We start from the raw sequence: 25,399 nt of genomic DNA on the forward strand, positions 1-25,399 counted from the left end.
GGCTGATAGTGTTCTTTTTCTTACTGGTGCTGGTTATGTTTGTTGTTAAAATTCTTTGTCCCTCCTGTATCTAAAAATGGCACTGATATCCTTATATATCACACTTGGGTATCTCAGTATCACCCAAGGGGGGTGGGAGAAAAATTTGTACTTGCAGATCTCCCGTACGGTGGCTCAAGCTGGAAATAAAAGTGACTGCTGGATATGCTCTCACAGCCCAGCGCACCTACAACAAGGAATCCCAATGATCGGAGTACCAATATCCCTCCGGCAATGGGGAACAATAAACGGCGGCTTCGTTAGACACTACTCGTTAGCTGCCCATCGGTCCGCTCCTAAAGAATGGAGGGCCGCCCCTGCTAACTGGATAATCTCCCCAAGAGTAGAGGCGCCTTTCTGTTACAGATCCAACAACACCGGAGCTTATAATAAAGCCACACCTGTAGGACACTACCCTCATTGCCTAACTACTCTAGATTATAGCCCCAATAGCACCAGTGGAATCCTGTTGGGTAATGTACCCTCTCTCAATTGTACAGGATTCATGGTCTACAACTTTTCTAAGGAACCTCATGTTGCTCTCATTGCAAACAGATCGGAATTTTACATTGACTCCAATTTTACTTCTTGTAATATATCTCGGTCCAGCAGGATAACAGCTGAACGTGGTCCGTCCTATACGATGCATATTAATCGAAAGTGCCGGATATGGCACAACACCTGTCGAGATTTGAGTACCCTTTCTGCCCCAGGCCTTTACTGGCTCTGCGGAAACAGGGCTCATAAAATCTTGCCCTGGAATTGGGTGGGGGCATGCACTCTTGGACGTGTTATCCCTGGTTTTGAAATGCATAGTACAATATATCTGGAACAAGTAAAAAATTTCAACCATCACATGAAAAGGGCGGTTAACCCCTTAGCTACCAGAAACACAGGGTTCCATCAATTTGTGAGAACCTTCATACCGTGGCTTGGAGTAAGAGAATTGGAACTAGCCATAATTAACATTTCAGCCACAATGGAAGCTATGGGAAATGCCACTGCGGATGCAATTCAGGCTCTGCAAGAAGAGATCTCCCAGATCTCACAAGTAACTATACAACACCGCGTAGCCCTAGATTACCTATTGGTATCCCAGGGAGGAGTATGTGCCTTAGTAAACTCCACCTGTTGTGTCTATGTCAATCAGGACATGCGAATTGAAACTGACATTCGTAAAATCCGAAGTCAGTTAAGGGTCTTACATCAAGTGGCCTCAGAAAATACTGACTGGGGTCTAAAAGAAATGTGGTCTTGGCTAACCTCCTGGCTCCCAGATTCCGGGGCCCTTGGCAAGAAAATCCTGTATGGGATATTGTTTGTCGTGATAGTTCTGATAATGTTTTATGTCTTAGTGCAACTGATCCTCTGCTGCGTGAAAGCCAGCAGGAGAAGCTTTAGCAAGGCAAGAAAACCCACAGCAGAGTCTAGAATAATGGTGTTACAAAAGTGTGAGCAGATTGAAAGAAAACATGAAAGGCTGCATGATGAAATAGAGGGGCTCATGAGAATAAAAATTTAAGGGTAAAGTGAGACTAAATAGTCTCAAAGGGGGGGGAACTGTGGAATCAGAAAAAATATATGCCTTAAACTTTGACTATTTTAGTTATAAGATGACATAACCGCTTTGTGGAGAATTGCTGGCTCTGTATAGTAGAACAGATAAGAGAAAGTGTTTGTTCTTTGTAACTCCTCTGCAACTGCTTCGCTCACCGCGGCCTTAAAGATAGCAAAAAGTATGTACAACTCTGATTTGCAGGTGCAAGAAGGAGGTTTGTGAACTAACCTCGCCTCCCCCATTAGTTCCCATCCTGATTACAGCAAAGAAATAATGAAATAATATTATAGCCGCTTTTCATGCTAATTTCACTATATGATCACGTGAGTTGTAAGCAACTGTTAAAAAGTATATAAGCCTCCTGATTTTGCTCTTGGGGGGGGACCCCTTCCAAGTGCTTGGGAGATCCATGTCACTTTGGAATCCCCCCCTACAGCTGTAGTTTCTTTTGAATAAAAGCTTCTGCTGACCTGACTCAAAAGTATGCTGCGTGTGTTTCGACAAGCAGAACTGCTGAGTCTTGCAGTAAAACAGGAAGTCAAAAAAAGACGAGAGGTCTGTGTTCACAGAAACGTATCATTAAATGTAACAATAGAGAGAAATGCCAGAGATCCATAGAAAAGTCAGATGCTGCAGCAGTCAAACACCTAACACTGAAAAAAAGACAGCTTGCTACTATTTGGGCACATCTACATGTTGTCCTACAGCAATGTTGTCACTGTGCAGTGCTTTTAGTACTTCCAAAAGGAGCACAGGAAACTATCTGCTGGTCACAGGTAGACACCTGTGGAGGCTACATTGATGTAGTGTGTTGCTAAGACAACATAATATCATGTGTTCAGAAGTAACACCCTTTCAGTAAGAAAACTTGATCCAGACCTGGGACCTTCCAGAAACATCATTTCTAGCTAGGAAGAGAGTTGCTACTTCCCCCAAGAATGTAGTAGCCCAGTTGGATCTTCAAAACAAATAGATGGAACACAACACTGTTTGAATGGAAAGGCGTTTTGATGGATGAACCACTGAAACCAGAGCCATGCTCCCTCCTACCCTGCATCTTTCTAGCAGCAATACAGGGTTTGTGTATTTCTAAAGTTCTCTGTCTTTTCACCATGGTTTTACTTTGATTTAGCCCACAATCACTAGTTACTTTCAGGTAAGAAAGTGTAGCTTTCTGTGGGATCCAGCTCCCAGACCGTATGTTTAACGCTCCTGCTCTAAGTGTAGAGGCACTGCTCAAGAGAGTCAAAACCTAATATTTCACAGTATTTGTCCATATAAAAGCCTGTAGAAGGAAAATGCCCTATTTCACTGCTTTTCCCGTCCTTACCAATCCCATAGAGTGCAGTTTCCCCTCATCTCTCTTTGTAGCTTTAAAATCAAACTATGTGCATCTCCATTTGCATTAGCAACACAGAGCCAAACCAGCAGCTCACAGAAGCTGCATGCCAGCCCCTTGCGGGCTATAAATGCAGTTTGATTCCTCTTAATAAGCAAAAGAAATCAATGAAAAATTAAGCTGGCTCTTCTTCAGACAACCTCTGGAAGGAACCTGTATCAGTAGCATGCCTAAGTCTTTCAAGATTGATTCCAAAGCAGGAAGGCAGAGGCTTTGTTACATAGAGGGTGTGTCTACATGTGCATTTAAGCACACCTAAATTTAATGCGTGTTAGCTTAATGTGTGTTAAGCGGGTTTAGGCAGGCGTCTACATGTGTAGGTGTTAAAGCTCATTAACGCTGTGTGGAATGACTTGGGACTAAAGTTAATCCCAAGTCAGTCCATACATACAGTGTGAATACACTTTAACTCGTCTACATGTGTGTTAATGTGTTCATCTATTTGCACCTAAAATTTCATACCTGTATTTACAGATATCAAATTTACATGCGATTAGCCCCAAATCACCATTTTTAAAGAGCATTAAGAGCACGCATGTGTAGACACACCCAGACTTACCAAAACTCAGGGCGTAAGGTGAAGACAAAGTGATTCTCTCTTGAATTCCTTCAAAAGTTCTCCAGACTTCAAAGACTAAAACATGTTGGCAAACCACATTATGCCTTCAGCTTCCCTTCAGCTCAGTACACTGTATAGGTCATCATTTCCACCACATCCCTCCCACAAATTTACTAACTCCGCTGTATTTCCTGTTCTTTATTCCACTAGGCTAAATTTACTGCTTTACAACCCTGTTCATAGAGACAGACAGAAGACCGTACAGCTTAGAAGATATAGTGTAATTTAAAAAAAAATCCTAACAAAAAGGCTATTATTTGTATTGTGTGTGCGTAGATGCGTGTGTGAGAGTATAGATGAATCTGGTGCCCACAAAGGTACATTATAAACACATTCAAGTATTATCAATGAACTTGATCCTTCCAAACAGTATCACTGCCAATCTCCAGCTAAGATTTTTCTGAAACAGTGGCTGCCAGTTACATGATGGTTTTATAAGGGCAAATGTCCCTTAAGGATCTAAAATAAATCCATATGCTCATCTCTTCTACTGATATCTATGTGCAAATTTGCATAGAAATCTCTAGAGAGTGTAATACATCACATCACATACTCCTCTTTGGTTTGGAACTTTCTCAATAGTGTAATTGGGTATAAAACCCATACTCAGGTTAAGCATTTTTTTCCAAATATGCCAACTCCCTTTGGCATGGTCCATGGGCTAAATCAGGCTTGTGCAACATACGGCCTGCGGGCCGCCATACAGCCTGCCAAGACATTTTCTGAGGCCCGAGGTCCCTCGCTTGGGACAGGCGGGTGGGGGAGGGAAGGGGAGCTGCTCACCCCCTCAGGGCTGGGTTCATGTGACCTCCCACGTCACGTGAGCCGGGTCCCGCTGCCACCCCGAGGACTGCTCAGCGTGGGGCTGCCCCAGCCACGCCTGACAGGACGAGCTGGGGCATGGTTGGGCTAAGTGGACAGTGGGATGGCCAGACATGCCCCCCTCATCCTGCCCCAGGACCTCCAGTGCCCCGCTGGCCCCGGCACGTGCCCCCCGGGCAGGCAGGAGTGGAGCCCCTGGCCCACAGGGCCAGCAGTGGCTGCGCCAGGCGCGGAGGTGGTGTTCGGCCTGGCTCGGAGGGCACAGAGCAAGGCGCAGGGGCAAGAGCACAGCCCCAGCCCGCTGCCCCCACCGCCCTGGGGCCGGGACTTTGCCTGGGGCTGTGGGGACAGTGGCAGCATGGTCCGGCGGGGCGCAGGAACCCAGCAGACACCCAGCCGGTGCTGGTGCTGGGGCCGAGGGCTCTGCTGGGTCCCGGCACCCCATGCCCACTGGACGCGCCTCGCTGACCACAGCCCTGGACAGGCAGGTACCGACCCTACCGTGGGGGGCTGCAGCCGCACGTGGAGCCGACTGGGGCATGGGGAGGCGGCCCCGCACAGGCAGGCGGCCGGGGGAGGCTCACACAGGCGGGCACATACCCCCCCGCACCCTACACACGGCCGGGGCAGGGGCAAAGTGCTCACACGTATGCACATGCAGGCAGGGGCAGGGATTTGCACACATGGACGGGCAGGCAGGCAGCGTCCAGGGGTGAGCACAGGTGTGCACACACCCACGCACTCAGAAACATACATGCATGCACATATGCGCATGTGCACACCCGCCTCCACACACACACACACACACGCTCACACACAAAATCATGGGCACTACATGCACACGCGTTCTCGTGTACACCCTGGGCCATATAAACCCAGAGGAACAAAGGCTCAAGGTGAAGCAGCACTATCCACACAGTGGCACACACAGATACTGTCATGTCACTCACACACCTGGGCATATCTGCACAGACACTCCCACCGCCCTGGAGTTACCTGCCATGCATGGACAATCACAACACCCCTACGGCGTCACACACCTTGCAGAGAGTGGGCCCCAGAGCATGCAGTGGTGCACTCACAATTATGCTTACGCAGTTGTGCCCAACCACGCATGCAGCACTGATTCCTGCACAGCTGCCTGGGAGGCGTATACAGCTTAGAACTACACACAATTACAGCAACGCCATCACAGTCACACCAGCAGAGAGCTTCTCTAGTACCCATGAACTTAGCCTTGCTGAATCAGTTGCTGTTCTACACAACTCCACACAACCACAGTTAAGCAGGTACTTAATTGCACCACACTTCTGAAGACAGTGACACAGGAATAGGCACACATATCTGATACTGCACGCGCGCACACACACGCACACACACACACACACACACACACACACACACACACACTTGCACAGTGCTGACACTTGGCTCTCACACATGTGCACACATGCACACACACACACATGCATCTGAACTCTGCCCCCCCTTCTGTCTTCCTGGCTAGCGCAGGGCCAAGGGGGCACTCCATGGGCAGAGATGCCTGCCCCAGACTCCAGCACCCACCCCCACTTTTCCTGTAACTGGTTTTCTGTAGAGGCTGCCTCTGGCATGACCATGGTGGGTCTCACTACCCCACACATGGAGAGCCCATGGGGCCACCTTGCACAAATGCAGCCAGTAGCAGGGGTTGGCTGATGGAAGGCATTTTTACTGTTGCCAAGGGGCTAAGAGACACTTGGGAGGGAAGTGGGAGTTGGTGGGCAAGCAGTGCCTACAGTCTGAGTGCAAATGAATTAGGGTTAGTGTGGACCCAGTTGGACAGGGCAGGGGAAGTTGAGATGAGAAGGAAGGCAGGCTGGGGGTAGCGGCTGTGTGCTGCTGTGAGATGGAACTAGGATGCTCTGGGAGGGGAAACAAGGTCGTGGCTTAGAGCAGGGGGCCTGAGACTTTTACCTCATCATGCCCTGCCTTGGGGTCCTGGCTGTAGGGGAACACACCGCTGTGGTTTGGAATGGAAGAGACCAGGTGGAATGGAAGAGACCAGGTGGGTACTTCTACTGCTCACCATCTCTCCTCCCCAGAGTGATGCTCACGTAGATCAGGCTTGTCCAACATACGGGGTGATAAAATATGAATATGGCTTGCCAGCCCACTGGGTGACAAAAAGTTCATGATTCGGCCCCATGTTCAAAAAGGTTGGACACCCCTGGGCTAAATCCTTCCCCTAGCAAGTGCACTAAGGAATAGCAAGAATCCTGCTAGACATGCCCATTGCTTCTGGGACCTGGCAGACTGGACACAATTTCCTAGGGCAGGCTGGGGGGAACATGCAATATGGGTGCATTTTGCTACTATTAGGAAAAGGAGCAGTGTACACTCCATTTAGTTTATGCTGGCAACAACAGCATGCACATCAGCTGGGTGGGGTCTGGAAAGGCAGTCACTGCAGGATGTTGCAGAAGAGCAGGCCCTACCCACTATATCAAGCAACTGTAGCAATTCCTCCAAAATCAACAGGATAGCATAGTGTACAAGGTACAATAGAAACTGTTCCATAGAATAAAAAAATACCACACAGGGCCTTCTTTTATCTTTTAAAAGATATATGGACGTGAATTGAAAAAAACGGTCCTCAACAGTCTCACACTATCACTCTGTAAGAACAGTCTGTATATGAGTATGTATGTATTAACGTAAAGCTGAAGGAAAAAGACAGGAGTGACCAGAAGAGTACCCAGGTTCAATTATCTGCATTTTGACCTGTGAAACAGTGCCTCTGAACCTCACGTGTATAGATTAATTGCAATTCATCCTCCAATGACTGGACACACAATTCTCTACAAACTTGCAGTTTGAATACTGCAAAGCAATTATCAGTAAATTTAATAGACTTTATTACACCTTTTCACCATTCTGGCTGTTAATGCTAGTCAGGAACCAGTATGGCTTCTACTCAGACCTTCAGCATAACAAAGACAGTAGAACTTCATAGTGAAGGGAACTCTGTGTGCATACTAGTGATTTCCATCAGTATAGAAATCGATATCTTTTTAATGAGAGAAGCTGTTACAGACCACAGTAGGGAATACACTGCCTAAGCATTCACTTGCATGAGAGGAAAGAAAGTGGGTGGAAGGCGGGGAAAGAGGAAAGAGAGACTTGTATGTGAAAATAAGCCTCTTTCATAAGCTAAGCACACAGACAAAAGGTAAACTTTGGCTGCTTAGATACCTCAGAATTTTAAGTGTTCACAGGAAAAAAAGATCAGTTTTTGTGAAAGTGTAATACTGCTGTTCAACTGATACATGATTTTCATCTACACTGGATGAGTGGATAAACCACTCTTCTTCTAGAGCTATCTAGACACCTCTCTCAGATGACAGTCCTTATAGAATTAAAAAACAGCAAAAAGAAGAATCCATTCTCTGTCTACTTCAATAAAGGGAAACCATTAGATTGCAAGCCCTTTGGGGCAGGGACTGTCCTTCTGGTTTTGTGTTTGCACAGTACCTGGTCCCTGACTAGGACTTTTAAGGCAAGTCATCACCCCTCCCCTATGCTGTCATCACCCATCCCCTACCCAGAATTGCCACTGTGAAGTCAAACCTACCCATTCACTCCTGCTTCTTACGTCTCAAATCCCACTCCTCTAAAATGATATTACCTTGTATCTGAGATTTTGGTGTTTTCAGATCAGAAGCAATTGACAGGGCATGCCTCACACTGGTACTGTGAGGCAGCTGAGGAGGCACTGTTGTCATGCCCTCGTATACTACAGTACAAATACAAATAATAATAGAGACTAATTAGGCTTTGGAGAGATCTGAAGCAGCCAAAGATGCATCTAATAAGTTGTGCAATCTAACGATGTGTATCTCTCCTTCCTGACGTGATAATATTGTAGGCCCTGAAATAATGAGCTCTAATGACCTTTTCTTGTTACACTGGAAAGAAACATTATTAGTGGTCCAAACCTAGCCAACATAAAATTATCCTGGAGTAAATTTAGCAAATGCCATAGTAATACATACTAAAATGAGACGCACAGAATAATGTCAAGTACAAACACACACTTATGAACATGTATGTTCAGGGAAGTTACTTTAAAAGATAAAAGGACAATTTGTACAAAACAATGAGGAAAACTGATGCACATTAGAATTATAACATTAGAGGGTTTATTCCAAAGGACATCTAACCTTATTTGATCCATATGGGCAAACCTAAGAGACTTGAGATTCAGGCACTTGGGTTTTTATCTGAACTTTCTGAATCCTTGGATATGTAACCTTGAGATAGCCATTTTATCAGAACAGGCCCTCTCAAAAAAATTCTTGGGACTTCATGTTTTAATGATGCCATAAATACCACAGGTATGTTGTTGGTTTTTTTGTTTTTTCTTGGGGGGGGGGGGGGGGGGGGGGGGGGTCCTGGCACTGTGTGTTGGATTGATTGAAGGCTAGCTTCCCCTGACAGAATTATAATTTAGGGACTAAAATTTATTTAGGTATATTAAATTTCTTCTACCAGACTGGACATAGCAGTATATGCCTATATTTCAAAAGAACAAAAGTGGATATAGAGCTGTGTTATTAATCATTCTGTACTAAATGAAAATTAAGAAATACAATTCCCATCCATAAACTAATGCATAGAATATCACGTGTTTAATTTAAAAGGACAACAGTAAAATAGTGCTGTTAATTTATTCATGAGTCACTGAAACTCACTGCGTTGAACCTTTTCTCTGATATTTATTCTACCTGGCTCTTATGCTGTTTTTAGTGGATCACATCATATGACAATTTTAAGGTAGACAAAACTATGGCAATAAAACAGTGGTTGGTGTCCTTTAAGAAAGCAGTTCAGAAGCAGATATTTTCCACAATGCAATTTTTTTATCAGACAGGCAACACATGCAACAACAAAAAGAAAACCAGTAGTATTAGACTATTAGGCAGGCTGGATCTGGAGGCACAAATTGGCCTCTCTCAATCTTATCATAAATTTTAAACCTCCTTGCTCCTTTCATTTCCTTTCAAACCCAGAAAAAAAACAAGTAAATTCCTTCTAATTTTGTTTTGCTAATCTTTTACTTTTACTCAGAAGATAAAATTCAATTAAAATAATAATTCCAGTTCTACCAGGCCAGGAAGTTTGGGGTTCCAAGTTCCACTGAATTAAAGAAGAATGTTTCCTGAACTGCCACATAAAATGTTTTTCTTTGTTCCCTTTTTTGGCCTCCAATAAACCATTAACCCTGAAGGCAGAAAGACAGTTTCCAATCTCGAAAGCATCTGCTGTGAATCAGAATGAAGATAATTCTAGTTATCTGCACCACACTACCTTGGATCATCACAATCCTATCCTGTAAAGAGAGTATGTCTGATATGCATAAAACACATGAATATTCAAATAGTAGGGATGTGACCAGTTAAACTATTAATTATGATTGCATTTAAACAATTAATCAATCACTTAACTGATTAACCCAGTGATAACTAGTTCTAACTTACCAGTTATCATTTAGCATGGGGCAGTGCAGTTGGGGAAGGAAAGGGAGAAAGAGAAGCTGTGCAGTGTCCAACCAGGAGGCACCGAAGGAGGGAGGGAGAAGCAGGGAGGAGGGAGGAGAGGGGAGGGGTGACTAGCACCTATAGCTAGGCTCTGTGGACCCAGGTGCAGCCACTTACAGCCTGCCTACCGCCTGCCAGGGAGGCCCCTGTTGCCTGCCAGGGAGCCCAAGTTGCTCACAGCAGGCAACGGGGAGGCTGGAAGTGGCTGCACCAAAATCTGCAGAGGCTAGCTAGAGGTACTAGTCACCTCCCCTCCACTATACACAAGGGCAGGGATTGCTGATGCTCCCCCTCCTTCCTGCACTGCTGTAGCTGGTCCCAGAAAGCCCCTCACTCTCTGCTGTCACCCATGACTTCATTGGCTGTGCTGCATCCCTGGCAGGACTTGTCAGTGCTTTGGCTCTCTGCTCCCTGCGCTGCTCTGGGCAGGCAGGTGCGCCAGCCTGGGGCTCAGTACCACCCTCCTGGTCTTACTTCACAGAGCCACAGCCTGGAGCCCAGTGACACAGAGCCTGTCCCCATTACTGTCTGGCCAGAAACAGCACCTTCTCTGGCTGCAGCTGCTGCTGCTGGTGGCAACTGTACACACTCCCTGGCCTGACTGGCAGCAGCTTCAGGACATGACAAAGGCAAGGTGAAGGAAGGGGGTGCAAGGCAACTTCCCTAGGCTTGCGGCTCAGCCCCATGGTGCGCCCCACCCACCTACCCCATCCAAATCCAGGCCTGGACCTGGGCTCAAAGAGGATCCACCTGCCCACCTAGTTTGTCATGAGGCGAGGTCCTGGGGAGTTGGGGCCCCAGGGAGCCACTGAGTCCCCATCACACTTTGGGGGGTGGGGGGGCGGGGGTTGGAAATGAACTGCTAGTGCCAGGCTGGGAAGGGATACTCTGCAGGCCAGGCCAGAGCAGCCCCAACTGGGCCAGCCAGGGAGTTGCCATACTGATTAATTGTTTAACCATTGTAATTAAAACAGGTTAAACAGCTATTTAAAAAAAAAAAAAAAAAAAAAAAAAATCAGTATATAAATCTCTATCAGATACATAATGGTTCAGACAGAAGTAACAATTGGAACATTTCAAATGCTTCAAAGACCAGTTGTACAAGCATACATTTGAATATACTTTGAAATATTCCAAAAGTGACTGAAGCTCACCACATTATCATCTCTTTTAAGTACGGTACTATACGGAACATTTCACTTTTTGTTATACGTGCATGGGGACAGGGTCCTCCAGAATCCCATAAGTACTCCAGAGTCCCACAGTGCTTCACTCTCTGTCCCGCCCTCCTTAGGGAGAGTGGGTGGACAGCCTGTTGGCTTATCCAGCTGCCAGGTGTTGCTCCAGGTCCAAGAACACTGCTGGGCTCACAATGATACCCCTGCCTCTTTCCCCCAGTCTCCCTGCCAGATCCTTGTTTTCCCTCTGCCACCACTGCTAATACCTAGCTAGACTTACTGCTGGGCTTATCCCCCTGCCAACTACGGGAGCTGCTGCTCTCCAACCCAAGCCCTTCTTCTACCTCTCTGCTCCACAGTGGGGAAAAGGCAAGAATTAAGACATTTCAAGCTTGTGTTAGAATACTGGCACCAGGAAGCCCCCGCTAACCACCCTCCTCCATACTTATCTATCCACTCTGGCACCTGCTACTCTCCCCTCCCCTCTAGCTTCCCAGACTATTGGGGGGAAAGGGAACGAAGTTGTAGATTACTGCAGCCTCCTGTAGTACCCCACGGCTGGAGAGAGAGTTTGTAAGGTCATGGGCTGCACACAGACCCAGGAATCTTGATGCGTTCCGGCCAAGGGGTACCAAAGGCGTTGTATGTGCATCTCATGACAGCAACAATGCCTTTTAAAAATGTTTTCAAGCCGATTACACTTAGAAATGTTGCAGAACTTACTTCTGACTGTACCTATACAAGGGTGCCAACAGAAATAAGAACTCTTGAGCAGCAAAGACGACATATTAAGGCTCTAGACCCACGAGCCAGATCCAGCCCTCAGCGCTGTGTCATCCGGCCCATGAAGCTCCCCACAGATTTGTAGGGAGACCCATGGGCCTTGGCCCTGCAAGCTAAATTAGGTGTACAAAGTGGCACAGGGCCCAATCCCAGCATATGGGGGCTGGGCAGGGTTAGCATGGGGCTCCAAAACCCAATCCGGGCTGAGTGGAGGTGGCATGGGGCCCCCAAAGCCCAAACCTAACTGAGCAGAGGTAGCGCAAGGCCCCTGGAGCCCAATCCCAGCTGGACTGGGGCAGCACTGTACACCAGAACCCAATCGCAACTGAGCAGAGGTGGAAACAACACAGGGCTCTGGAGCCCAATCCTGGCTAGGCAGAGGCAGCATGGGGCCCTGGAGCCTGATTCTGACCAGGTGAGGGTGGTATAGGGCCCTGGAGTCCAATCCTGGCATGTGGGAGTGGCACAAAGCCCAATCCAGACCATAGACTGGTTTCATGCCATTCATCTGTCCTGAAGGATTAGAAATGAGCACCACTACTATAGACCAGTGGCTCTCAACCTTTGTAGATTTGAGGCACCCCTCAAACTGCCAGCTCTTAGGTTTTACTTGTTTTTTACTACAGAAAAAAAAAATAGAGCAGTTCTTCTGCAGCAAACAACTCAGAAGGGCCACAATAAGTCAGAATGTTTTTGACACTGTGGATTCCTATCTGAAATCACTGGGTTTATCTATCTGTACTCCTAACAGTGCTAAACACCCATGGCACCCTTGAAAGGATCTCAAGGTTGACAATCACTGCTTTAGTCTGACTTTATAAACCAAAAAAGTACATTATCATGCACGTTGCCCATCCAGAATCCAAATGTTACCAAATTTTCACTGGACTGGGTTACATCTATACATAGAATCTGAAGATTGTGCTTCATCATACTGCAACAGCATGCAAGCAATTTGATAACTTGTAAGGAAGCTAGAGATGTCAATTTCATGCTACACCATTAACTTTCACTGGCAATAATATTTGGAAGACAAAACAAAATGAAAACAAAAACTGAAACACAAGTAAGCACAAACATAATACTTGGGAGTGAAAATACTAGGGTATGATCCTAATGTGAAGTCTTCCACTGACTTCATTGTGTTTTGGATCAGACCTATTATATACATGCAGGTTGTCAACCTTTCCAGTCTCTGCATGCTGCCTAGGATTTAGAATTGCTGGTCAAGTTTCAGCAAGTAAGCAAAGATGACTCTGAACAATCAACAGTATCCACTTTGCTCTTCTTGCCATTACTGTCTAGAACTGGAAGGGAGAGCATTACTTTCTAGACTTTCCCAAGGAAAAGCTTTCCAGATGGGGCAAAGGAAACACCGTACTGAGCATGAGCTCTCTCCTCCCCAACAATGATGCCCAATTATAGTGTTTCCCACCTCCTCTTCTTCCCCCTGCCTTATGAACTAAACCATGATGATACACAATAAAAGAATATTTATTATACAGAATGACACGCACTTCATGTATTTGTCAGATATCTAAGCAAACAGACATTGAATCATAAGTTCACATAAAAATAGGGTTGGAAGGGAACTGAACAGGTCATCCCTAGTCCAACCCCCCACTCAAGACAGAATCATCCCTGTCTAAACCACCTCATTCAAGTATTTGCCTAATCTGCCCTTAAACACTTCCAAGAATGAAGACACTGGATCATGGACCACAAGAGTAGAAATGGAAAACATTCATTCCTCAAATCCATGTCCTTGCAAGCATAGCTGACATTAGCATGTGACTTGTTGCCCTTGGATCACTTACTGAAGTCTGGTACTCATGTAGGAAAGGGTAAAAGTGTCACAGGAAAAAAAAAACAGATTAATTCCTAAAGATTACCAGGACAGGTGTGTTGTTTCTTAAACTTATTAACCTACAGTATAATTCCTAGAATTATATATAGTCTGCTTTTAAGTTTCCAAAGCAATAATCCTACCACCACCTCCCTTGAAAGGCTATTCCTAAACCTAATAAATCACTCTGTCAGGAAGCTTTTCTGATATTCAAAATGCATTTTTGTTTCACCTCATTAATCATTGTTATACCTCCCTATAAAATGCTTAATTATTTATCTCAGGGGTTTTCAACCTTTTTTGGTCAGAGTACCCCGCAGGGAGTTGCCCAGCAGGCAGTCGATGAGTGTGGGTGGCGGGGTCACGGGGCAGCCGGTCGATGAGTGGGACTCCCTGCTTCCAGCAACGAAACTGCAAGTGCTGCCACCGAAACCAGAACTGCTGCCAGCTTCCCCGCGCTGCTGCCACGTACACCCTGGGACCTTCCAAAGTACCCCCAGGGGTATATGTACCCCCAGTTGAAAACCTCCTTTTTAATGCCAACACTCAAAATTATAGATGGTTATGTCCCTACCCCACTTGTTTGGCTCTGAAACAATCTATATGTATTACTTTTTTTTTTTTTAATTCTCTCCTGATAAATCAGCCCTTCAGTACTCTACTCAGTTCTGTCACACTTTTGTTCCCCAGATCCCTCCAATTTGCTTGTTTAAAGCCCTTGAATTTAACAGAATAATGTCAAATGTGTCCACACCAAACCTGTGGAGTCTTGTTTCATAATGATGAAGTGATGGACAACTTTATTGTTCTATTTTGTCACCACCTTATAATGCAAACTGATGTCTAACTAGCTCTCCATTATAACGCCTAGGATTCTTCCAGTAGTATCACTACTCAAAACACACTTTCACATTAAGCACGTGTGCTAATCATCCTGAGATTCTGGTATTTGTATACCTTTGTTTCTTTCTCTTTCTGTCTTTTGGATGTTCCTATTGGTTGACACATAGGTATCTAAAATTATTCACGTGGACAATGGCTAAATTGTGAATATGAAAGAGCAAAACATACCTTGCACTTCCCCCCCACTTTGTCTTTCAGTGTCACCTTGTTGTCTTTCACATGATAATGGCAATAGCAAGACTAAAACTTTATTTTCCTATGAGTCATGAATCACCACGTTTTCCATAAAATCTGCATCTTCATTTGTTCACACAGGGGGAATAAGAAATTATGTCTGGGAATATATAGTCTCTCTCTTTAACTGAAACTGAGATTTAAATCACCTTGCAATCTCTCATGCTGTGAGATTCTGCCTGATTAACACAAAGGCACATACTACAATTGCCTGTTCTGTGCAAGTAACTGATGGGGAAGAAGGGACTTCATTTTTACAAACTCATGACTCTTCCAGCCACCTCAATATAACAAGAATGTAAAAGCCTTTGAAACAGAAACATTAAAAAAAACAGAAGTCCACCCACCGTTTTGCACTAGCCTTTGTTTTAGATGAGCCTTTTAAAAAAGACCATATTTATTACGTGCAAAATATTCATCTACCTTATTCAAGAAAGGGAATGACCAAGATCATTACATAACATGTTCTGATTGAGCTGTCAGATTCCATTAAGCAGTCTACACTAGTCATACATTTTGGCTTGCCTAAAATATTTTAATGAAAATATATTTGTACTGTGTGGTTTACAGGAACAATGACAGAACCTCAAACTACACTGTGTCCTTTTCAATACCTTTCCACCTCCCCATATACACAAATTCCAGACAAACAAAAGCACCAGATTATTTAAAAAAAAAAAAAAAAAAAAAAGGTGGTCCTTTTTTTTGGTTCCTTTTTTTTTTTCCTGTTTAAAGAACCCCTTTGCTCATGGCTGCCTGAAAACACAAAACATTCCTCAAAAATTATCCACAGTCTAAATTTTAAACTCCAGTCTTCACATTAGGATATAAATAATCAGTTTTCTTCAATAAAATGTAATAGCATCATTTTTAATTAAAGTAATCCTAACATGACATATTCATCTTCAAAGAGCTGTGGAGGCATTAGCTAATTAATCCTCATTTCCCTCCCCATGCCTCCCATTCCCCTTCCTTATTCTAATAAGCCATAAGAAAAGTAAACACCACACAGAGGACATGCTTGCAGACAGGCGGGGGCATTTTACAGCTCTTTTCGTTGCGTCTAGCGTCAATGAATTCTGATTAATGACTGGACCACAGATGTAGACAGATAATTACCATTTTTCATCTTTCAGCAATTATTAATATAACCTTAAAAGCGAGAGAGAGAACAACTGCTCAAAACTGTGACCAAGACTACACCACAATTGAGTTTGTTTCTGATCTTAATTTCTTGGGTATAAACCAGAAGAAACTTCCCTGAAGATGATCATGATAAATCATATTTAACGAGGAAGAAGGCAGAGCAATGTGTAAATCAGTATAACTGAGGTCTGATTCATGCTCAATGAGTTTAATGATGCTACTTTATGCACAGGGTCAAATTCTGATTTCACATACATTTGTGGAAATCTAGAGAAATGTCACTAGTGTTATTCTTGATTTACACTGCTTCACAATTTCTAAACCTTTCTGCAGTAAAATTATCTGCGATTGCTCTTCTGATGCACCACATTTGCTCTTCCTGTGTTAGTTAATATTCATATAAAACCGATGCTCCAAAAAAAAAAAAAAAAAAAAAAAAAAAAAAAAAAAAAAAAAACGTAGGCCGGAACCTTCCCAGGTGAAAATTGGCAGACTTATGGGATCTGATCCAATCTAACTTTTTTTGTTGTTTTAGGTTAACATCCTTGACAACATGTATTCAAATATACAGTTAAAACAGGAAATGCTATTTTTACTCATTATCTATTATTTTTGTTCAAAGATTAAGTGCTTTTTAAGTTTCCTATTACAGTTCTAGTATTGTTTCATACATATTTATGGCAGAATACATTTATCCTGGTGGCTTTTCCCATCTTAAAGTAGTTTTACTGGCTTCTTTTATAACTGCCATATTTTAGTCCCACAATTTTACCTGCTGTAAAAAAAATTAAAAGAAATAAGAAGGTTTTCCTTGAGAATACAAATAGATAAAGGAGAAAATAAGCCCATTTTAACTCTTTTAACACAAACAAGCTCGTAGACAAATTTTCAAATGCTCTGGACCCAGATTCTGCTCTCAACTCAGGTGCTCCCATTGTGATTCTAATGGGTGGATTTTCAAAAATTGCTCATAATCCAATGTGCAGGACTCCTTTGAAAATCTGGGCACTTGTTTTGGAAGATTATATGGAAGATGAGCGGTTTCGAAAATCTTCCCAAAACTGGGGGTTGATCAATTCTTCTGCATATTCTGGCCATATTTTTTTTAATGTGACTTTCTCTGCAAAACTATTGGGAAGATCTCTTAATTCAATATTCTTTCCAAAATCTTTCTATAATTAGATTATGCATAAGAGAATCAAAGTCTAAGCATCACATTTACCCATGCAGCAGTGTGCAGTTCAAATGTTAAACTCCAGTCAATGACTGTTACAGGTTAGTGAAATTATTATTAACAGATTAGTATGGGAAACTAAAATAACATGTATAGTTCATTTTACTGTTATAGTTAAACTTCTGATACACTGTTCCTTACCTAAAAGATGTGATAATGAATGAACAGCACTCCCACCTGACAGCACTACCCTGGTGTGAACTCAGTGACTAGAATACACTTTTATAATAATACTTAAATCAAAGAAGCTATGAAAATCCACATGTTTACTATTTGATGGCTGATTACATTGCTCCATTCCTTCTAGTTAATCAATTGACTAAATTTTCCTTCCAGTTGCCAAAAGGTTTGTTCTACCTACTCTTCATTTTTCTCTCTTACCACCAGTATTAAATAGAATGTCAACAATTTATTTTTGGATTTTTAACTAATTGTAGCTTTTTATTGTTAATCACCGTGATGGTAAATGTTATCACTGATTGTTTCCTGTAATTTCAAATGAAAATCTTAAAAGCAAGCTGGATGGAAATTATGAACTCTCTAAATGCTAAATCATTTCCTTGATGCACCTTTTTGCGGTTTCTAAAACTGCCTACTATTGGTAATTTAAAACACTGGCAGTCGCCCAAATTCCTGTGCTCTTGAAGAGAATAAAACCACCCAACCTTTATAGAATTAACCTTTATGGAATTATCAGTTTTAATTACAAGCTGCCAAATTACTACACACATAAAAACAGGAATCTACAACCTCATCCTACAAATGCTTACTAATGTGAAAAAAGCTTTCAGAAGCTGACCCCTGCCACTGACTTTTATAAGAAAATCCAATTAAAAAAAAAAATCAATGTAAAGGGGATAGTGCTTGTATTATGTTTTGGGGTATCAACCCAGTCAGATCATGTTCTAGACATGTAGATGTGTCTGCTGACTACACCCATGTAAGAACCAAATGGGCACTGACAGAAAGCAACTATTAAAATGAAAGCAACTATTAAAACTGTATTTGACTACACATTGTAGAATTTACAGATTAACCACAAGTCCTCGTTAATATCTCCAAGACAATGTTGTCTCACAATCGATTTGTAAACCTTTATTCCCCCCCCTCCCCCCACGATACCATGAATTTTAGTATACGAATGTTAAATGCACCAAAGCAAGAAGTTGAGGTGCATGGAAACTGATATTAAATAGGCAGGTGATACGTTTATTATCCTATTACTTTACTTACTATTGCATGGTTTATTTCCAAAACTGAAATACTGTCAACAAATATCTTTAGAGGTAACACAAAAACACCATCAAACCACTGGACCACGTGTTAGCATCTAAGCACAGAAGTGGACTAGGAATCCTCCCTATGCTTTCAGCCAGGGTCCGCTTGAACAAAAATGATTTTCTTTTGATTCTCTGTAGGAATACCTAAACTCTCCTACCCTCCAAAAAGAGTATTTTTCCAATAACCATATTTCTTTGAATTAAATGCACTCTCCTATTACTCCAGTTTTCACATATCTTACAAGAGCACATACAGATGTTTCCCAGATATGCGTTCTAGGAGAGTTTGGAGAAATCACATCTCCCTCCCTAGGGATCACTGTTGGCAGCCCCAAAACATCACTTTGTTCAAACTGAAGCATTTTAATTGTTACTATCAGGGTCTCATATTCAGTACCCGTCCCCAGCCTGTGCCCCTACCTATGCTTGTTGCCCAGCAGAAATTAAAGAGAACTCCCCATGTGTCTCCAGGGATGAAGCAGGGGACAGCTCCCGCTTCCTGTTGGTGCTGGGCAAGGGTCTGGGCAAAATCAACCCAAAGCTGCCACTCAGCAAGCTGGCTTGTTCCTCAACCCATTGGAGGGGCTTTTTGCCTGCTCCCCCCACCCCACCCCACCCCACCCGCAGCTGCTGCTGGCTCATGTCAACTCTATGCTGTCCTTTCACAGTAGCTGATGAAGTGAACTTGGGTTCCCAAAAACTTGTGCTCTCTCTCTCTCTCATTTAGTTACCTACCAAGGTGCATCTCTGCTCCACTTTAACTTCAACCCTCCACTCTCCCTCAACCCTCAGGAGGTGCAGCCACCTCCCCTGCTAGGACACCTGCACCCTATGCTCAGAACCAAATGCCCCGTGTCTATCAAGAGCACCTGGGAAGTAGCCAAAGACATCACCTTCCAGGCACGGCACTTGACTGACAGCACGGGGGGGCACATGCACAGGCACAGATATGCACACATATGCGTGAGTGTGTGAGCATGTGTGAATGAATGTAAGCACTAGCATGTGACCACATGAGCATGTGTATGAGCATGTGTGTGAGCATGTGTGAATGCACGAGTGTGACAGCATGTGAGCATATGAGAGCAGGTGTGTGTGAGCACATGCCAGAGCATGAGTGTGTGAGTATGTGAGTGTATGAGAGCAGGTGTGTGTGTGTGAGTGAGTGGGAGTGCCTGAATGTGTGTAAGTGTGTGAGCATATGACACTGGGTGTACACGTGTGCATGAGTGTGTGTGAGCACAGGAGAGTGAGAGCATGTGAGCATATGAAAGTGGGCGTGCGTGAGCACACAAGTGTGTGAGAGAGCATGAGGGGTTGTGCATGAGTGTGGATGAGGTCATGAGTGTGTATAAACATGTGAGTGTATGAGTGTGCGTGTGAACGCATGTGTGTATGTGCATGTGAATGAGTGCATGGCTGTGTGTGAGAGAGCGCGCATGTGAGAGTGGGAGATGTGCACCCAAGCGTGCGAGTGTATGTGAGCACGAGAGCGGGTGTGAGCACGCGGTCCCCGTCCCCAACCGCTCCCCCCACTCACCGCGGCGCCGGGCAGGGAAGCGGCGAGGCGGAGGCGGAGGCAGGGGCTGGAGAGCAGAGCCGGCCGCAGGATGCTCACCCGTCGGGACAGAGCCCGCGTCTCGCTGCCATATCGGCCTGCGGCCCTCAGCCGGCCCCGGGGGGGGTGAGGGGGGCACGCGGAAGGGGGGCGGCCCCGCGACTCACAATGCCCCGCCGCCTGCCCTGGGAGCGCGGCCAAGAAGCTGGGGGCGGGCTGGGGGCGGAGGGAGCGGGCTGCAGAGCGGTATCCGCCCCGCAGCGGCACCCGGAGAGAGATGGGAGCGCAAGCCCAGCCTGGCCAGAGCCGAGAGCCAGCGGGGAGCCCCTTTGTTCCGCCCGCCCCGCCCCGCAGCCAAGCAGGGCAGCGCTCAGAGCCCTGCCCGGCCGCCTCTTCGGATCCGATGTGGGATTTCCCTTCAGCGGGAGCTTCCCAGCGCTGCCACATTCCCTAGAGGTCCCAAGGAGAAGGAGGAATTTAAACATTCAGCGTTTCTATACCAGCACCATTATTATTATTATCATTATCCAACGTTTCTATACCGCCACTACCATTCTTGTTGTTATAAAAAAAAAACATTAGGGTTAGTGATGGTGGTGTGGTAGTATAAAATGGTGGTCGTGTGGTTGTATAATATTAACATGCGTGCACACTCATAATAATAGTAATAACAATAATAATAATAAATAATAATAATTATAATTATTATTAACAGAAACAATAATTCCAATCATAGCATGACTAATAAAAATAACAAGTATTATAACAGCAACAATGACAACAATAATAGTTACAATAAAAATAGCTATTATTATGACAACAACAGCATAAATAATCGTTACAATAGCAATTGTTTATTATTATTATTATTATTATTATTATTATTATTATTAGAGGTGGTAGTGTGGTGGTGTACAATCATGGTGGTGTAATATAAACATTATTATTAACGGCAACAATAATTATACTTGTATCAATAATAACAACACTAGCTATTGTTATTGTAACAGCAACACTATTGACAACAATAACATCAATAATACTAACAATAACAATAGCAATTATTATTAACAGCACCAATAATAACAACAATACTAAACAATAACAGAAACAATAGGACAATTATTATTATTATTATTATTATTATTATTAGTGGCAGTGTTACAGAAATGTTCTGCCTTCAGTTTTGAAATTCCTCCTCCTCCTTAGGAAAGAAAGGAAATTTGGCAGCTCTGGGAAATTCCACTTTCCAACCTGATCAAAACCACTGAGCCGCAAAGCTGGGCTGGAGGGTTTTGTCCATTGTCCAGACTGCATGTAGGTGGGGATGATGATGATGATGATTATTATTATTAATAATAATAATAATAGTAATAATAATAATAATAATGTTGTTGTAATTGCAATCAAAATACATGTCAAAAATAGGAACCTCCCACCACAAAACCCTTCCTATATTGAAGACAATGCAAAATTATATTTTATCCAAGTGAAAAGCTCAGGCATGCAGTGCACCCTGCCCTCTTCACTAGAAGAGATTTAGAGTTTTAGTAGCAAACTGTGGGGTTGTTAAGTGGATGGAACTGGAAATGGGAGTTAAGTTGGGGGATCTAAGGAAAAAATGGTCATTTATTCTTACTAAGACCTGTCTTCACCTACTGGGTCTTGAATGAGCAGCAGCAGCCTGTCTTGCAACATAAACTTGGAGGAGAGATTGTACATCCTCAGTCAACCTTCATAGGCAAGAAAACTTAGAAATACTTGGTAAGATCTGTTACCAATTAGCCATAATAGCAAGTAACATTGCACTTTGACTGTACACAACAAAGTGTTCCTATAACTTTCCCGCAAAATAAAAGACAAACTCTTGACTGAAATCCATAGGTCCCCTTGAAACATTTCAGTTGTTCCCCATTGGTATTTTCTGACAATGCTGTGCCACTGGGAATTTGCCCCTGATTCAGCATGTTACCTTTGCTCTCTCTCTCAGAGGCCTCTGCTACACATGGCATCTATTATGCAATTGACTAGTGAATTGTGTAATAAATTGAGACTGGTCACACATGCAAAGTGATTATCATGTGATAAAAATGACTATCCACCTATAAAAAGAGCCAACCAGCTATAAAGTTTGTGCTTGAAAATGTGTAACAACTCTATAGCCGGTTTCTATCCAGCTTTAACTTGAACATGTAGCAGGGTTCTCAGCTACAACTTTGGGGTCTACATTGTTATCAAACAGGATCAATTTTTATAAGGCTGGTGCCAAAGTACATGTAGATAAGCACCAGGATGCAAATACTTCAAAAACTGGTGGCGGCTAGAAGACTGGTACTTTGGAAAAGCTGGAACTAATAATGAATCATGTGGGACTGCATGTGGTAATTGGTAGAGGAATGGGGTTGTTTTTTGATTGTTCATTGTTGATCTTGTTTGTTCAGCCAGTAAGTTATTTGCAGAGATCAAGCCTGCTGATTAGACTTCTTTCTGCTCTGCTGAACTGTTGAATTGTTATGGCCATGGAAAAATGGTAATGGATCAAGGGCAGTAAGTCAAATATCAGATTTATAAAGGAAAGGCATGAATTTAGCCAGAAGCTCGACAAAGCGAGAAAACCTGTGTTGCTTTCCCACTTACCTCATAGGCTCGGTCCTCTCTCACAATTTTGAATGCCTACATGAAGCTCAAAATCCCTTGCACCTGGGTAGCAGTAATTTCACATACAGCAACCATACATGGCATGTACAACACATTGGAACAACTTACTAGTGAATGAAGATTTTTTGTTAGGAAACCCAGTCACACAAAACTCTGCCAGTTTGGGTTTCAATGGTAATTGGGTACCCAGAAAGGAAGAATGAAAGACTGCTTGAGGATTAATTTTGGGGAATCCTAATCTAAGATATGATTGCACATCAAAACTCAGGCTTTCATTTGGTCTTTATAAGAAACCAGTTTGTAGCCAGTGGTTCTGAGTTTAGTGTTACTTGGAGGTGCTTAATGCTGCCAATGCAAAGCATTTGTTACGGGGATCCAAACCAAGGACTGGTGCAAGTCAAATCCACAAAAAATATCACCAACCTCAAATTGAGGCTTGTATGGTGATTTGCTATGGCTTGTCCTAAGACTCGCCTACCTGCTTTCAAAGAAAGAAAATACAATGGATTCAAAATAATTTCAATGACAGTTCAATAACCTCTAAGTATTACTAGATTCCTCTGCTAATGGTAGGATGCACAGGGCTTCTCAGAGAAACTGGTACAAGTAGCTACTTACTCCCTACCAGAAGAAGACTACCTAAAGCTTGGTGTATGCCAGAGGTGCAGCTAAAAGGTTTTGTGTCCTGACTAGGGGTGCCAAGTGCAAGGGGGAGGTAACCTAGGGTAGTCAGCCCTACCTACCTCAGGATTTCAAAGACCACAGCAGATGCTGCTGTGTCACTGTGGGCCCTTTGTGGCAGAATATCATCTCTGTCTCTCCCCAAACTCTGTTATCTGACAGTTTGGTTACCATGGTCACTACAGAGGTGTGGTGAGGGCAAGGGAACCACCAAGTTGTGGAGATCCAGTGGCAGCGGAGAAACCCCCATGCCACAGAGCTCGCCAGCGGCATTGCGGTATGCCAAGCCTCAGGAGCCTGGCAGCGGCAGGATCGCCACGCCGCGAGCACCATCGGTGACCCCGCAACACACAGAGCCACGGGAATGTGGCAGCAAGGGCGGGACTGCCATGCCGCAAACCCCGTTGGTGGCAACCCAGGCTGCCAAGACCCCTGAGCATGGTGGCGGCAGCAGGTTTGCTGCACCATGAAACTTACTGGCAATGCTGCAGCATCCCATGCCACAGCCAACAGGAGCCCAGAGACAGGGCAAAGAAAAAAAGCTGACACTGGTGTAGACGCGCTTTGTAAGCTTGTGCTGATGCCAGTTCACCATCAGGGGCAGCGGGGCAGAGATAAGAGCCCTGTGCTCTGTGGCAGAAGGCCACCTCTGTTTCTCCCCAAACACTCTGCTCTGTGACAATTTGGTTAGAATGGGCCCTGCAGAAGGTACACACCTTACCCTATCTCTTTAGGTAACCAGAGCTGGATACGTCCCTGAGGGAGGGGGGAAACCTGCTCCCTCTGCCTACGTGACTGACATCACATACCAGGATGAGGGGCTTGGGCTTCCTGGTGGGCTAGAGACGCCAGTCTGCCCAGCAATCAGTGATACATTTCAAATTGGTTGACTGACAGCCAACAGGTGGTAGCCTCCGTTGAATCAGGTAAATGAGGTCATAAGAGCTACATAAGTTAAGGAGTGCCCAGGAGGAAGGGTCAGCAGCCATGAGGAAGACTCAGAGAGAGAGAAGAGCTGGACCATCTGAAACTTGCTCTCTCTCTCAAAACCCATGATCAAGGAACTGCCTGCCCCCAGAGGGAATCTCCACCTGCCTCTGAATGTTACTTGTGAGTAAGCTACTTGAGATCTAACTAGATATATAGCTTGCAGTAACTCAGATGCTTGATCACAGGCTACTCCAGCCCCCCCGTTTGCTCTATGGGATTTCTCTGATACTACTCACCTCTGTACCCTAATTCCAACCCTACTCCTTGTAACCAATAAAGTTCTCCTTTGTACCTAGCATGGGAGACTTATTGGGAGTGGGTCTAGATTATGCCTTGGGGTCCCCTTGGTTTGGCTGATTAAGGGAGACCACTACTTGTGCTTCCAACTGAGGGAAGCACCCCAAGTTCTTGAAGTGAGTCAAGTACCCCCGAGGGCTACTAGGCCTGTGTTTCCCAGGGGGCACAGTGCCAGAATCAAGCCCGCCCCCGGGAAGTGGCAGCTCTACCCCCAAGCTAGCGGGTGAGCTCCAGGAAGGGGGTCAGCCAGATGTGAGATGCCCCCAGAGAGGCACTCGGAGCCTGGAAGGTGGTCAGGTGCAGTGAGGTGGGTGGCTCAGCACAGGAGCACCCCCTACTGACCCACCACATGCTCCAAGGCAACAGGAGGACCGAACGGAAGTCCCCAGCAGCCAAGGGAAGACTGCGGTGGAAGTGGAGAGCTCCAGAAAGACAGCTGGTGGCAGCCTCCCAGTGAGGAGCTGCTCCCACAAACTGACTTGGAGGAGTCAGCATACTTACCTGAGGAAGAAACCTGGAAGTCCATCTGTAGAGAGAGCAGAGAGGACAGAGGCAGACCTTCAAGTCAAGACAAGAATAACAACTGGTAACAACA

General features: G+C 44.4%; 1 protein-coding gene across 9 annotated transcripts in view; it reads right to left on the reverse strand.

The window, feature by feature from the left end:
* Positions 1-20,311, reverse strand: part of PRR5 (proline rich 5) — a 174,789-nt gene extending 154,478 nt beyond the window's left edge. For 6 of the 9 annotated variants that reach the window (XR_003094024.1, XM_014519925.2, XM_006023572.3 and 3 more), the window contains exon 1: positions 20,161-20,305. Coding sequence is in view for 1 of the 9 variants with exons in the window: in XM_025204085.1 (XP_025059870.1) it covers positions 20,239-20,270 (32 nt within the window). In the remaining 8 variants the exon portion in view is untranslated. Of the gene's footprint in view, positions 1-20,160 lie in introns of all 9 variants that reach the window. The other 3 variants (XM_025204085.1, XM_025204087.1, XM_025204089.1) reach the window with 2 other exon arrangements.
* Positions 20,312-25,399: the final 5,088 nt, after the last annotated feature.

This window comes from Alligator sinensis, unplaced genomic scaffold, assembly GCF_000455745.1.
Source record: "Alligator sinensis unplaced genomic scaffold, ASM45574v1 scaffold975_1, whole genome shotgun sequence".
NCBI lineage: Eukaryota > Metazoa > Chordata > Crocodylia > Alligatoridae > Alligator > Alligator sinensis.